Below are 16493 nucleotides of genomic sequence, written 5' to 3' on the forward strand. Positions count from 1 at the left end.
CAGGCCGCTGGATTACTAGTCTAGTAACATAAGCACTATGCTACCGTTCTGCGCTGTATGGTTCTAGAATTCTATGATTATTAGTGTGCTTTATTCAACTCTTCATAAAATCGTAGTTTAGAAATGAAACGTATGCCATTTCCTGGGCCAACATTTACTACGTGATGGAGTTTTGTGGACCATGAGGAGAGGAGCTCTTGTATTGGGCATTAGTGGACTAATGTGAAAATGGTTTCTCTCAACTTAATTTGAAAGAAAACTACAGGTAGCCTCCATGCCCTTATCAAGTTACTGTTTGGATCCATCTGATAATTAGGATATGTATTTTGGCATCTTGATTTTCCAAGCCAAGCTGGCCTTAAATCCTCATTACTTACCGCTACTTACCTTGATTACTTTGGTATCAAGACACAAATGGTTTTCCTCTGACTAAGTCCTTGAAGCTGGTTGTGAAGAAGTTTATTCAGTTTCTCTGCTCTTAAAGCTATAAAAGAATTGAGGCTAGGAGGCCACAGTGGGGCAGGTGAAGTGTGTGGATTTCCTAAAGAAGAAAATGTTAACAATGAATGATGTGTTTTTCTCTTCCCTTCTCCGCTGCAGTCCGTCCCATTTATAGAAACTTTTATATATGGGGTGGGGGGAGCTTGAATGACTGGCAAAGACTGCAGTGAAAATGAGCAGTCACAGGAGAGCAAAATGAGATTGGCATTGCCCAGTTGAGCAACGCCTCGATTTTAAAATTCTCAGCCTTGTTTTCAAATCCCTCCATGGCCTCTCCCGTCCCTATCTCTGTAATCTCCTGTAGCCCTACAACCCACCGAGATAGCTGTGTTCCTCCAATTTTGGCCTCTTGAACATCCCCGATTTTAATCGCTCCACCACTGGCGGCCGTGCCCTCAGCTACCGAGGCCATATGCTCCGGAATTCCCTCCCTAAACCTCTCCGCCTCTCTTTCCTCCTTTACGACGCTCCTTAAAACCATCTGCCCTAATATCTCCTGATGTGGCTCAATGTCAAATTTTGTTTGCTAACACGCCTGTGAAGCACCTTGGGACACTTTACTATGTTAACGGCGCTATATAAATGTGAGTTGTTATTGTTGACTTGTAGAAATGTTTACAAAAACAAAATTGTCCTCCACAAAAATGTACAATAGTGTTGTCAATTGAACTCTCTTTAATATCAGTTACTGTATATACAAAGAATTCTGTTTTTTAAAATCATACTCCAGGAAACTTTCGATTAACCGGTCCCTAAATAACCGGAATGCTCTATCCACCGGCAAAATTCAGGAGTCGGTTCTGTTAACTTTTATTACTTTTATTACTTTTTATACTCCATTTATTGCTGTGCAAGGGTGTAGCTGAAGCTGTTGCTAAGCTACAGAGACGCTTGCAACTTGTGCCGATTGAGGGTTTGTTGCTTTATACGGAGCTCTGAGCTCCGTATCTTTTACTATAGCGTTCGGTTATCCGGAATTGTTGATGAACCGGCACCAGGTCGGTCCCGTCCGTGCCGGACACCAGAAAGTTTCCTGTATTCCATTTCTTTCTGCTGATTTGTAATCATTTTAAGTTTGGAGTTGAGGTAGAAGATCAGCCATGATCTTATTGAATGGCGGAGCAGGCTCGAGGGGCCGTGTGGCCTACTCCTGCTCCTACTGCTTATGTTACGAGGGCTGACGTTACACTGACATGGGAGCCTGGAGGAGTCCGTGTTCCACGTATATACGGAGTGTGAGAGGTTGCAGCCCCTCTTTCATTATTTGAAAGGGCTGTTCCTCGATTTTTGGCTGCACTTCAGTCCCACGCTCCTGATCTTTGGTCACCCGGTGCAGAGGGGAGCGGGCAGGTCGGGGAACCTCCTCGCGGGACTGCTCCTGGGCCTGGCCAAAGTGGCCGTCGACAGGTCCAGGCAGCGGTCGGTCGAGGGGGTCGTTCGGCCCGACTGCCTGCCTCCCTTCCGCGGCCACGTTCGCGCCCGGGTGGTCCTGGAGATGGGAGCACGCGGTGTCCGCCGGCACGCTCGAGGTCTTCCGCGACCGGTGGGCACCGCAGGGACTGGAGTGCTTCATCATCACCCGGTAATGGAATTTTAGTTTAATTTATTAAGTTTCCTTTAATGTTTTAAGTTACAGTTAATTTGTTTACTGCATCACCAAAAGAATAGACTGACATGGGAAAACAGCAGAGCTTATTCAGATGTGGTAAATGGAGAACTGCTTAACTGCAGCTTAACAATTGAGAGCAGCTGACAGGCCAGGAGTTAAATGGAAAATTAGCATAGCACCAGTTCCAAAAGTGCAGTGTAAGAGCCGCAGCTGCAGTACAACTGCACTTAAACGTTACAACTTCATCTGTTAATTCCACTCCTCGTGTCCAGTTCAGCAACATTCTCTGCATAACCGTCCCAGTGCTTGCTATTTAAATAAAACTGTTTAACAAAATGATAAAACACAAGAAAAGCTGTTATACTGCAACTATGCGACTCCAACCTGTATCTGTAAAATGCAATGTGCAGTTGCAAGTCTGCACTGGTTAGGAAATTGGCTGAGCGGTAGGAGACAGAGAGTAGGGATAAGGGGCAGGTCAGCCATGATCTCACTGAATAGCAGACCAGGCTCAAGGGGCTAAATGGCCTCTTCCTGTTCCTATGTTCCTAAGTCACACTTTGATTGCACCTCTCACTAAGTTCTCTCTTCACCGGTTTGTATATATACCCAGAGCTCTGCTCGTCAAGCAGCTAATTTTTAATGTTAGTGTGAGTGTAATGGAGTGTCTGTTATTTAAACAGTAACATTTTGAAACAGATACTTCAGTGAACTCCCAGACCCTTGTGTGACATGAAGCTTTGCACTGGGCTGAAGTGATCGTGCACCCAGTACAACTCAAAGCAGTGAGAGATTCTTTCACAAGGAGACGGTCTTGCATTTCTCAGTTTAGTGCACTCAGGAATCAGAAGGCCGACCTGAATCTTCAGTTCTATCACCACCCCGTTGGTGCAGATCTGAAACTGTGGCTTTTCTGACCTCAAGCTTAAACTACATTTTGTTTTTACAGACTCCTGCAAAAGGCCGTGGATGCTAGGTCAATTGAAACTTTCAAGACTGGAGATCGATAGATTTTTGTTAGGCAAGGGAATCAAGAGATATGGATCAAAAGCAGGTAAATGGAGTTAAGATACAGATCTGCCATTACCTGACTGAATGGCACAACAGGCGCGAGGGGCTGAATCGCCTACTTCTGTTCTTATAGACCTCATGTATTTGCAAACATACCCAGGAGTGGCTGCTACTAGTACAACGTTAGGGTTCTCTATTTACTTACTAGTTCTTTGTTTTTGTAAAGGTTCAAAAGATCAAAGGTGGGTAAATGGAGTTGAGGTACAGATCAACCACGAATGGTGGAAGAGGCTTGAGGGGCTGAATGGCCTACTCCTGTTCCGATGTACATGCACAAAATGTAAAAAAAAAGGAAATGTTTGCAGCACACCTCTGAAACATTAAAAACTTAATCTACACGTACTTAATTGGCAAATAGACAGGGCTCAATTTCCACAGCACATTATCAACAATGTTCGGCACTAAATTTAGCCGATTGCAGCTGAATTTTTGTTAAATTTGGCATTTAGGTTCACAATTGAGTGCAAACAGTTTGAAATTCACCAAGCCCTTAAAATCTTTGAAAATGATGCATCACAGCAGCTTTAAATGCAGTCCACTATCTGTTCCGAGGCCTTTGAGGGATTGTAAACCATAAAATGAAACTGGTCGAATCCTGGAGATTTACTGCACGCAGCACCTGAAAGAAAAAGACAACAGTTTTCAGGAAAACCCAGTTTGCGGTTAATGTAACACGTCAGAAATAGGTCTGTTATTTTGAACCAGCTGGTACTTATTCTAAAAGGTTTCTAATGGTTTGGAGTGCGACACAATGGCCCAGTAATTCCTCTCCCAACGTGTGAGTAAGGACGGGGTACTCACGCGTGTGGCTGGAGGAATTGCCGGTTTTCAGCATGTACAGCGCATGCGCTGAAAACCGGCATTTCCTGTCCTCTGACCCAAGGGGTTCAGAGGCAGAACGCGTGCGACTGCACAGGCAGCGCGTGCGCAGTGAAATTCCTTTTTTTTTCCCCCAGAGTTGCCCGAGTGTAAAGGCCTCCGGTTTTTACGCGTGGGAAAACCAGACGTAAGTACTAGTTTTACAGGTAAGTGGGCTTTTAGTACAATTTAGACATTTTTTTTCCACAGATTTATTATTTTTAAAGAATTTACAGTAAGGTAAGTTTAGTTTTAAGACCCTATTTTTTAAAAATTTATTATTTTCAAAAATTTGATTAATTGTTTAAAACATTTTTTAAAACTTATTTATAGTTAATATAATCAGTGGGATGTTTTTTAAAATTTTATTTAAAGTTTAAGTAGTGTTTTGGCAGCCCATACTTTTCATGAGTTTGACAGTTCTTACTCTCAAACTCATGAATGAGTTTCCCCTCCCCTGATTGGCTGCACAGTGCTCACCTGATCCCAGCCGGCACATCGCACTAACTACGCCGCTGGATCAGGTAAGCACATCGCGCCGACATCTGAACCGGGCCAGTGACAGGAAATGCAAGCAGACCCGGGCTTCAGATGTTGGCACGCAGGGTGAGTGCACATCGGGGGCTTGCACGCGCGGCAAGCTCCCGATCCTAATTTCAGGGCCATTGAATGGTTTTCAGCTTTATGCCACGCTAAAAGTGAATAATATTTCTTTTTAAAAAGGTAGCGGTCAATTTCCAAGTATTTGTACAAGTGAATGTACCAGCTGGAGAGCTTCCCCCTGCCACACTTAAACCATTTTCAAGAGTGTTTTTCTCTTGTAACTACCAGAGTTCCCGTTAAGGTGAGCGCGCGCGGCCGGGCTGTGGTCTGAGAGGTCCTGTGTGGGCCGCTCACTGACTTTTACATTGTAGATACCGTGCATACGCAAAAATTTGAATGGGCCGCGCATTGGGGAAGGCAGGCCGCGCAGGAGGCAGTGCGGCTTATGGGGTACAAGGGAAATCTAGCAGAATGTATATCGAGATGAAAGCTGCCAACCGTTAATCAATAGTACTGATTATGCAATTTCCATGATTAATAATGTGAATACATTATAAAGCTTACTGATCAGTCAATAGGTTCAGTGTACTTTTGAATTATGGGATTCCGTGCTATTGATGTGCCAAAACTCACTGCCCTCTCAGTTGGCAGGAGGGTGGAAACTTTGAAGTTTTATTTTAAAATTGAATGGGACAAAAAAATTATTTGCTTGAAAGTACAGCTTTGCTGAACAATGCCATTTCAGGTAATACCCTCATAAATTTTCTTCAGCAGCACCTCCCAAACCCGCGACCTCTTCCACCTAGAAGGACAAGGGCAGCAGGCGCATGGGAACACCACCACCTCCACATTCCCCTCCAAGCCACACACTATCCTGATTTGCCGTTACTTCATCATTGCTGGGTCAAAATCTTGGAATTCCCTCCTTAACAGCACTGTGGGAGTACCTTTACCACACGGACTGCAGCGGTTCAAGAAGGCAGCTCACCACCACCTTCTCGAGGGCAACTAGGGATGGGCAATAAATGCTGGCCTTGCCAGCGACGCCCACATCCCATAAACAAATAAAAACACACACACACAATATGCTGTCCATATGCAGGAAGGGAAAAGGGTTGAGTTGCAGTCCCATTAAATCTTAATGTATGCTTGGGTCTCTTCCCTCTTAGCTATAGTTCTTGCTTTGTTCTGGACCACAGTATTCTTTTCAAGAGCAGACATGCCTAGGTTAACTCCTTAAAAAAAGACTTGAAAGACTTGCATTTATATAGCGCCTTTCGTGATCACTGGATGTCCCAAAGCATTTTACAGCCAATTAAGTACTTTTTGAAGTGTAGTCACTGTTGTAATGGAGGAAACCCGGCAGCCAATTGCGCACAGCAAGCTCCCACGAACAGCAATGTGATAATGACCAGATAATTTGTTTTTAGTGATGTTGATTTAGGGATGAATATTGGCCAGGACACCGGGGATAACTCCCCTGCTCTTCTTCGAAATATTGCCATGGGATCTTTTGCGTCCACCTGAGAGAGCAGGCGGGGCCTCAATTTAACGTCTCATCCAAAAGACGGCACTGCCGACAGTGCAGCACTGGAGTGTCAGCCTAGATTTTTATGCTCAAATCCCTGAACCCACAACCTTCTGATTCAGAGGCGAGGGTGCTACCAACTGAGCCACAGCTGACACTCAAAGTTGCAAGTTCCTTCAGTTTTCAAGTTATTGAAAGTCAGCGCGGCAAAGCTAGAAGCTCTCCCCAGCCCCTATAAAATTATATATTTAAGAAATGATTAATGAAAAACTGAGTCGAGTAAAGCTTCTACAGCAGCATGGAATATTCAGGTGACATTATTACTTAGTCTTTGAACAACTCAGTGCTAAAAGAATCATAAATGGAGTGCAGAAGCAAAGTTCTGACGAAAGGGCATCGACCTGAAACGTTAACTCGGTTTCCCTCTCTCCACAGATGCTGCCTGACCTGCTGAGTATTTCCAGCAATTTCTGTTTCTGTTTCAGATAAATGGTGTGTTCTTCTCTTAACCCACGAACCAAGCTAGCTAATAAAATCCGTAGGAAAAATGTCCCAGAAGAACATTTAATCCAGATTGATGGAAAATGTTCTTTCTAAATCCAGAATATCATGCCACCAAAAATACCATGCTCTGGCAACACCCTGACTCCAGCATCTATTTCATTCTTTTGACAAAACCTACTTGTTATAAAAATGTTACCCGGGCAGAAAGATATCAAAATATAATTGATTTGATATTCAGATGCCAGATACTCTATCCTACGGTGGTGCCGCAGGGCATTAATGCACAAACACATGTGGGTTTGTAACAGCTTACCAATATTCCCAGCAGGTGGTGGATAGCGTGAGACATAAACGTATCTAGCCAGCCGATTACAAAGTCCAACGGTTTATTTTCCAGCAGCTTTTCTTACCAGGTATATCTCTATTGTGTTTCGATCTTATATAATGGAAGTATTTTGTAAAAGAACCACAGTAGGGTTTCAGTACTTTTATTGAAAAAATATTGCAGTACTCGAGGAGGTAGAGCTACACGTGCTGAATTGTGCATTCTCCCAGCAGATCAGAATCAAATCCTTCCTTGCAGATCAGAATCACGTTTCAGATTACCGGTGGGATTATCCACTTTAGTGAATTAACAGAAATACTGTAGAGTGCACTGTATTTTGGTCAGCTGCAACAATTCCTCGACTGGAGAATGGCTACACTCCCTTGACATCAAGGCAGCATTTGACCGAGTGTGGCATCAAGGAGCCCTAGTAAAACCGAAGTTAATGGGAATCAGGGGGAAACCTCTCCACTGGCTGGAGTCATACCTAGCACAAAGGAAGATGGCTGTGGTGGTTGAAGGTCAATCATCACAGCCCCAGGACATCGCTGCAGGAGGTTATCCACTTCGGTGGCAAAAACAGGAAGACAGATTATTATCTGAACGGCAATAGATTGGGAAAAGGGGAAGTGCAACGAGACCTGGGTCTCCTTGTGCACCAGTCGCTGAAGGTAAACATGGAGGTGCAGCAGGCGGTTAAGAAGGCAAATGGTATGTTGGCCTTCATAGCGAGAGGATTCGAGTACAGGAGCAAGGATGTCTTGCTGCAGTTGTATAGGGCCTTGGTGAGACCACACCTTGAGTATTGTGTGCAGTTTTGGTCACCTTATCTGAGGAAGGATGTTCTTACCATGGAGAGAGTGCAGCGAAGTTTCACCAGACTGATACCTGGGATGGCAGGAATGACGTATGAGGAGAGATTGGGTCGATTGGGCTTATATTCGCTGGAGTTTAGAAGAATGAGAGGGGATCTCATTGAAACTTATAAAATTCTAACAGGACTAGACAGACTAGATGCAGGAAGGATGTTCCCGATGGCGGGGGAGTCCAGAACCAGGGGTCACAGTCTAAGGATAAGGGGTAAGCCATTTAGGACTGAGGTGAGGAGGAATTTCTTCATCCAGAGAGTGGTGAACCTGTGGAATTCTCTACCACACAAGGCAGTTAAAATATATTCAAGAAAGAGTTAGATATGTTTCTGAAGGCTAAAGGGAGCAAGAGATATGGGGAGAATGCAGGGACAGGGTACTGAATTGGGATGATCAGCCATGATCTCATTAAATGGCGGAACAGGCTCGAGGGGCTGAATGGCCTACTCCTGCTCCAATTTTCCATGTTTCTATGTTTTCCTCAGGGCAGTGTCCTAGGCCCAACCATCTTCAGCTGCTTCATCAATGACCTTCCCTCCAACATAAGGTCAGAAGTGGGGATGTTCACTGATGACTGCACGGTGTTCAGTTCCAATCGCAACTCCTCAGATAATGATGCAGTCCATGCCCGCATGCAGCAAGACCTGGACGACATTCAGGCTTGGGCTGATAAGTAGCAAGTAACATTCGCGCCACACAAGTGCCAAGCAATGACTATCTCCAACAAGCAAGCATCTAACCACCGCCCCTTGTCATTCAACGGCATTACCATCGCCGATTCCCCCAACATCAATATCCTGGGGGTCACCATTGACCAGAAACATAACTGGACTAGCCACATAAATACTGTGGCAACAAGAGCAGGTCAGAGGCTGGGTATTCTGTGGCGAGTGTCTCACTTCCTGACTACCCAAAGCCTTTCAACCACCATCTACAAGGCACAAGTCAGGAGTGTGATGGAATACTCTCCACTTGTCTGGATGAGTGCAGCTCCAACAACACTCAAGAAGATCAACACCATCCAAGACAAAGCAGCCCGCTTGATTGGTATCCCATCCACCACCTTAAACATTCATTTTCTCCACCACCAGTGTACCATGGCTGCAGTGTGTACCATCTACAAGATGCACTGCAGCAACTCGCCAAGGCTTCTTCGGCAGCACCTCCCAAACCTGCGACCTCTACCCCCTAGAAGTACAAGGGCAGCAGGCGCATGGGAACACCACCCCTCCAAGTTCCCCTCCAAGTCACACACCATCCTGACTTGGAAGTATATCGCTGTTCCTTCATCATTGCTGGGTCAAAATCCTGGAACTCCCTCCCTAACAGCACTGTGAGAGTACCTTCACCCCATGGACTGCAGCGGTTCAAGAAGGCGGCTCACCACCACCTTCTCAAGGGCAACTAGAGATGGGCAATAAATGTTGGCCTTGCCAGCGATGCAAACATCCCATGAACGAATAAAAAGTCCAAACAATCTTAAAAAGAAACCTGATTTTGTTCCAAAAAAACCAGATTTGCAAGTTTTAGTGCAAATCCTAACAAAACTGTTACTTGCAAAATATTAGTACTGAACTTTGTACAGGAAACTTTTGATTTACCGGCACCTAAATAACCGGAAATCTCGGTTAACCGGCAAAATTCAGGAGTAGGTTCATACTTCATATTACTTACCTTCCTCGATCTGTTGCTGTGCAAGGATGTGGCTGCAGCTGTTGCTAAGCTACAGAGACGCTTGGAACTTGTGGCCATTGTTCTGAACCTGTTGCTAAGCAACAGGGTTTGTTGCTTTATACGGAGCTCTCAGCTCTCTGTATCTTTTACTATAGCGCTCGGTTATCCGGAATTTTTGATGAACCGGCACCACGTCGGTCCCGTCGGTGCCGGATAAAAAAAAGTTTCCTGTAGTTATAGGTTCTGTGCCGCTCTTTAAATTCAATGCAGCACCTGTTTTGGCCATGCGTGGCTTGGCTCATAAGAACATAAGAAGTAGGAGCAGGAGTAGGCCATACGGCCCCTCGGGCCTGCTCCGCCATTCAATCGGATCATGGCTGATCCGAACCGAGACTCACGTCCACTTCCCTGCCTGCTCCCCGTAACCCCTAATTCGCCTTATCAGCTAGGAAACTGTCTAGCTCCGTTTTAAATTTATTTAATGTCGCAGCTTCCACAGCTCTCTGAGGTAGCAAATTCCATAGATTTACTACCCTCCGAGTGAAGAAGTTTCTCCTCATCTCAGTTTTGAAAGGGCAGCCCCTTATTCTAAGATTATGCCCCCTAGTTCTAGTCTCACCCATCAGTGGAAACATCCTCACCGCATTCACCCGATCAAGCCCCCTCACAATCTTATATGTTTCGATAAGATCGCCTCTCATTCTTCTGAATTCCAATGAGTAGAGGCCCAACCTACTCAACCTTTCCTCATAAGTCAACCCCCTCATCTCCGGAATCAACCGAGTGAACCTTCTCTGAACTGCCTCGAGTGCAAGTGTATCTTTTCTTAAATATGGAAACCAAAACTGTACGCAGTATTCCAGGTGTGGCCTCACCAGTACCCTGTATAACTGAAGCAAGACTTCCCTGCTTTTATACTCCATCCACCTTGCAATAAAAGCCAAGATTCCATTGGCCTTCCTGATCACCAGTGGTAGCACTCTCGCCTCCAACTCATAACATCATGGGTTCAAGGCCTGCTCTAGAGACTTGAGCACATAATCTAGGCTGACACTTCAGTGCAGTACAAAGGGAGTGCTGCACTGTCGGAAGTGCTCTTTCAGATGAGGCGTTAAAACTTAGGCCCCATCTGCCCCCTCAGGAGAACGTGCAAGATCCCAAGGCACTATTCAAAGAGCAAGGAGTTCCCTTGGTGTCCTGGCTAATATTTATCCTTCAACCAACATCACTGAAACAGATTAAAGGAAAAATAAATTGCACTTATATCATGCTTTTTATGACCATAGGACATCCTGAAGTGCTTTACAGCAAATGAAGTACTTTTGTACTGCAGAGAATCTGGTCATTTATCTCATTGTTGTTTGAGAAATGTTGCTGTTCGCAGATTGGCTGCCGCGTTTCCTACATCACAACAGTGACTACGCTTCAAAAATACTTCATTAGCTGTAAAGCGCTTTGGGACGTCTGGTGGTCGTGAAAAGTGCTATATAAATGCAAGATCGTTCTCTCTTTACCCAATGTTAATCATCATTATATTTCACACCAAAGTCCGTTAGAGCTGGCTGGTTTTGCAATTCCCAACTGCCAACAATGAATCAGTATAAGCTGCTGCTATTTTTATAATTAAAAATCTCCATAGATCGGCAGTACAGCCATTCATTTAATCAAACATCAGGTAGTCCCAGGTAACAAGGGTCAAAGCTTGCCTTGCAAATTCTTTCAAAGTTGCTAAATGCATTTCCAAGTCCAGATTTATACAACTTTCTCCCCACCCCAAAAAGTTGCCTCAAAATAATTTATATTTAAAAATGTCACAATTTAATGGCTCTCTGCATCTAGTCTCCAATATTTTTAAAAAGCATCATTTAAATCTTGTAACCACTTTTTTCAAACCATCTGAATTTAGTCCCCTTTTAGCTTTAACCTTTGGACTTGTCTTTCAAAATGCTCATTGTGGTACTAGAACTGGAATAAAGCTAATCTCAACTATCTACCAACTTGATAGTAGAATGCCATTGGCCCTCCTTCACCTTCCGTATATCAGCCTTTCCATCTTCTCACCCTAGCAACTGGCTCGTTCTTATGAGCCAAACATCCTGGCTCCAGCCACCCTTTCTAGATCTGTACAGCTTCAGTACGACTTCTGGGATCTGAACTCAACTGATTTGGCAATATATCCCAGCATCCTGTTCATTTTGTTTTCCGGCTTCACACTGTTTAGATGTGGTGAGCAATCAAGTCTACTCGCATCCTTAGGTCTCCCAATATCCCCTTTGGTACACGTGGCTCCTATTTTTACTTTGAATATTTACTGCCTTGCATTGTTCACAGTGAATTTCATTGGCCACTGTTCAACCCGATGGAGCCTTCTTTCCAAGATCCTGAGTGCCTCCAAGTCCATCCCAGACCCACTTAATACTCTTTCCCCATTTTGACCTAGATCCCCTTATGATTACCCTCTATTTCCTTTCTATTAGCCAGCTATCAGTCCATATCTTACCCACTGAACTTGGTTTATAAAAAAGCTTTCACACAGGAAGTCTAGATACTAAGCCACATGGTCTCTCCTATCCCCCCCCCTATCATTTTGTCACCTCAAAAAGTCCATGGTGTTAGTCATCAAGATCTACACCTCTTGAAGTTTTGTAGGCCACCATTTAATTGTTCTGCAAACACTAAGAAATCATGAATTACTTCATTACATCTTTTCTTTTGTACATGGGATGTGGGCATCTCTAGCAAGGCGAGGCATTTACTGCCCATCTCTAATTTCCCTCGAGAAGGTGGTGGTGAACTGCCTTCTTGAACCTCTACAGTCCATGTGGTGAAGGTACTCCCACAGTGCTATTAGGTAGGGAGTTCCAGGATTTTTACCTAGCGACGATGAAGGAACGGCCATATATTTCCAAGTCAGGATGGTGTGTGACTTGGAGGGGAACTTGGAGGTGGTGGTGTTCCCATGCGCCTGCTGCCCTTGTCCCTCTAGGTGGAAGAGGTCGCGGGTTTGGGAGGTGCTGCCGAAGAAGCCCTGGCGAGTTGCTGCAGTGCATCTTGTAGATGGTACAAACTGCAGCCACGGTACGCTGGTGGTGGAGGGAGTGAATGTTTAATGTGGTGGATGGGGTGCCAATCAAGTGGGCTTTGTCCTGGATGGTGTTGAGCTTCTTGAGTGCTTTTGGAGCTGCACTCATCCAGGCAAGTGGAGAGTATTCTATGACACTCCTGACTTGTGCCTTGAAGATGGTGGAAAGGCTTTGAGGAGTCAGGAAGTGAGACACTCGCTGCAGAATACCCAGCCTCTGACCTGTGGTTGGTCCGGTTATGGTTTTTTTGTGTACATGGGATGTGGGCTTCGCTAGCAAGGTGAGGTATTTATTACCCATCCCTAATTTCCCTTGAGAAGGTGGAGGTGAGCTGCCTTCTTGAACCTCTGCAGTCAGTGTGGTGAAGGTACTCCCACAGTGCTGTTAGTGAGGGAGTTCCAGGATTTTGACCCAATGACGATGAAGGAACTGCGAAATATTTCCAGTTCAAGATGGTGTGTGACTTGGAGGGGAACTTGCAGGTGGTGGTTGTCCCATGCGCCTGCTGCCCTTGTCCTTCTAAGTGGTAGAGGTAGCGGGTTCAGACCACTAGGTGTCGCAATGGTTTCACTGCGGTTACGCACAGGTCAAACAGCATGTTTCAACTATAGCTAGAGTCAGTTAATCAAAATGTTCCCCATGTCAACATATTAAAAAATGTCTATAAACAGAACAAGTTTCTATATTTCCCCCTTTTGTTTTTTTTTGCTCTAACAAATACAAACATGTACCCACATGGGCAAGGGCACATTCAGCATTCCAGGCCCATGCCATATGAATTTATTTTGTAGATATTCTGCTCGATTATAGTTAAGTGCAAGACAAGTTTATTCAAGGTCGTTTTCTCTCAAGAAACCAGTTTCACACTTATCCTCATAACAGGTTTTGTTTTAAAGACTTACCATAACCCCCAGTTCTGTTGGCACAGACAAGTGCACCAAAAAACTTTGGGTAATACTTTTGGATTCTCGCAATAGCCTTCTGGCAAGCCGTGGCTGGCTCAATCCCCGATCTCATGTATTCCACAGCTTGGTAGCTAATTCGAGAGGCAAAAACACCAAAGTAAGATAATGGCCACATTGAAAACACACTTGAACAGCAAAAAATAAATCACACATTTTGCAGAACAAGCTTACCAAGCATATTCTCTGCAGAATCAGCAACATGTCAGTGCTCCTACAATCTGTTTATATTTTTTGCTAATAAACATTTTTAAATACAAACTGATTTTTAAAAAAAAACTACTTTTCACTTCTGAACCACTGCTAGAAGGACAGCATACAGAACTGAGAGCTTATACCTAATCAGGAAAGATTGAACAGGCTGGGGCTCTTTTCTCTGGAAAGAGAGAAGATTGAGGGGTGACCTGATAGAGGTCTTAAGGTTATGAAAGGGTGGGATAGGGTAGACGCAGAAGATGTTTCCACTTGCAGGCGAGGCCAGAACTAGGGGCCATAAATATGATATTCACTAATAAATCCCATGGGGAATTCACGAGAAACTTCTTTACTCAGAGAGTGGAACTCACTACCACAAGGAGTAGTTGAGGCGAATAGCATAAATGTATTCAAGGGAATGCTTAGATGAATACGGGAGCGGGAAAGGATAAAAGGATAAGCTGAGGGGGGCGGGGGGGGGGCGGTTAGATGAAGAGGGTGGTAGGAGGCTCGTGTGGAGCAGAAACACTTTTTGACATCCTTCCTAAAATGTGGTGCCCAGAATTGAACAAAATACCCCAGCTGAGGCATAACCAGTGTTTTAGAAAGGTTTAGCGTTAATGCTTGCTTTTGTACTCTATTGCTTTAAAAATAAAGCCAAGGATTCCGTATGCTTTTTTAGACAGCCTTCTCAACTTGTCCTGCCACCTTCAATGATTTGTGTACATAAACCCCCAGGTCTCCCTCATCCTGCACCCCCTTTAAAATTGTACCATTTGGTTTATATTGCCTCTCCTCATTCTTCCTACCAAAATGTATCACTTCACACTTCTCTGTGTTATATTTAATCTGCCATGTGTCTGCCCATTTCACCAGTCTGTCTATGCCCTCCTGAAGTCTGCTACTATCCTCCTCATTGTTTACTATATTTCCGAGTCAAGTCAACTTTGAGATTTTGCCCTGTATACCCAAGCCCAGGGCATTAATATATATCAAAAAGAGTAGTCGTCCTAATATCATCCCTGGGGAACACCACTGTATACCTTCCTGCAGTCTGAAAAACAACCGTTCACCACTACTCTGTTCCTTAGCCAACTTTGTATCCACGCTGCCACTGTTCCTTTAATTGCATGGGCTTTTATTAGTCCATACTTTTCCGAATGCCAATTAATTTTATCCCGGATTATTGTCTCTAAAAAACTTTCCCTACGTTAAGCTGACTGGCCTGTTTTTACCAGGTTTCTCCCTCTTCCCCTTCTTTTAAAAAACAGGGGTCTAACATTTGCAATCCTTCAGCACCATCCTGATATCCAAATAGGATTGGAAGATTATGGCCAGAGCCTCTGCAAGTTACACTCTTACTTCCCTCAGTAACATAGGGATACAGCTCATCCGGACCGGGGTGACTTTTCGACTTGTACTGCCAATCTTAAGTACCTCTATCTATTTTTATTCTATCCAGTTTCTCCACTGCCTCCTCCTTTACTGTGACATTGGCAGCATCCTCTTCTCTAGTGAAGGCACATGCAAAGTACAAATTTAATACCTCAGCCATGCCCTCTGCCTCCACTAGAATATCTCCTTTCGGTCCCCAATCGGCCCCACCCTTTTACTATTAAAAAAGACTTATGTTAGCTGCTAATCTATTCTCATACTCTTTGTCCCTCTTATTCCATTTTTTAGATCTCTGTACTTTCTATATTCAGCTTGGTTCTCTACTGTATTATAAACCTTACAATTGTCACAAGCTTCCTTTTTGGGTCTCATTTTAACCTCTATATCTTTAGTCATCTAAGGAGTTCTAGCTTTGGATGCCCTTTATTTCCCCCTCATGGGAATGTGTCTACTCTCTATCCGAACTTTGAAGGCTTCCCATTGTTCAATTACTGTTTTGTCTACCAATTTTTGATTCCAATCCACCCTAGCCAGATCCCTTTAACTCACTGAAGTTAACCCTCCTCCGGTTAAGTTTTTTTTTATGCTTGATTATACCTTGTCCTTTTCCATAACTATTCTAAACTGAGGATAATGGCTCGGAATTTGCGGTTGTAATGACTGTGAAACTGACCGCTCACTGTCATTACTGTGTAAAACTGACAACAACTCCTGGCGTCCGCACATGTGCAATTAAACGTGAAAATTCAGAAGTTGCTTTCAGTGATACCCTGCTCATCCACAGGGTGCGCTGTTGCAGTCTTCACAGATGCAATCAACACTGAATCAGTGATTTGACATGAACTTCAACTATTTACTGTAAAAAACACTGAAAAAGTTAAGCCTTGTTCAATAAGGTGTAACTGAGTTTTTAAACAGTGTACTAAGTTACAATTACTGCTGAACAACCTCTCTGGCCCTGAAAAAGTAATCTTATAATTGGGAGTGCCATTCCCTCCATTCCATGATAAAAAATCCATAGATTTTTACAACAATTTTTTTTTTAATTTTTAAAGTTTATGATATTTCGGCTTCTACTTTAATCCCAATCTTTATTTAGCTTTCGGTATAATTATTAAAAAGTGAATGATAATCAGTGCTTTTTACTTCCTGGTTTGCTGGCTGTAAGAATTCTTCAATATGATTGGCTGCTCAGCCTACTTGATGGCATCACTATTGCTGGACGCCACAGATCCCCTATAGATGACGCCAGATAGGAAGTCATGTTGGAATAGTGGAAATCCATGCCACAGAGCCCGCTAAATCTTTGTGGGCAGGTTTCTTAGAGATCAGCGGCGATCACCGTGCCTTCGGCGCTGATCGCAAAATCCGGGCCA

General features: G+C 44.0%; 1 protein-coding gene across 1 annotated transcript in view; it reads right to left on the bottom strand.

Annotated features, from left to right (window-relative positions):
- Positions 1-1158: 1158 nt before the first annotated feature.
- The window catches only part of LOC147124042 (N(4)-(beta-N-acetylglucosaminyl)-L-asparaginase-like), a 40540-nt gene continuing 25205 nt past the window's right edge, over positions 1159-16493 (bottom strand). Inside the window, exons 8-9 of the mRNA XM_085978581.1 lie at positions 13468-13601; positions 1159-3800 (exon numbers count right to left, since the gene is read on the bottom strand). Of these exons, the coding sequence (XP_085834707.1) occupies positions 3706-3800; positions 13468-13601 (229 nt within the window). The 3' untranslated portion in view covers positions 1159-3705. The remainder of the gene's footprint in view (positions 3801-13467; positions 13602-16493) is intronic.

Source organism: Somniosus microcephalus, chromosome 1 (assembly GCF_052327205.1).
Source record: "Somniosus microcephalus isolate GS21.2 chromosome 1, FLI_Smic_1.0, whole genome shotgun sequence".
Lineage (NCBI taxonomy): Eukaryota > Metazoa > Chordata > Chondrichthyes > Squaliformes > Somniosidae > Somniosus > Somniosus microcephalus.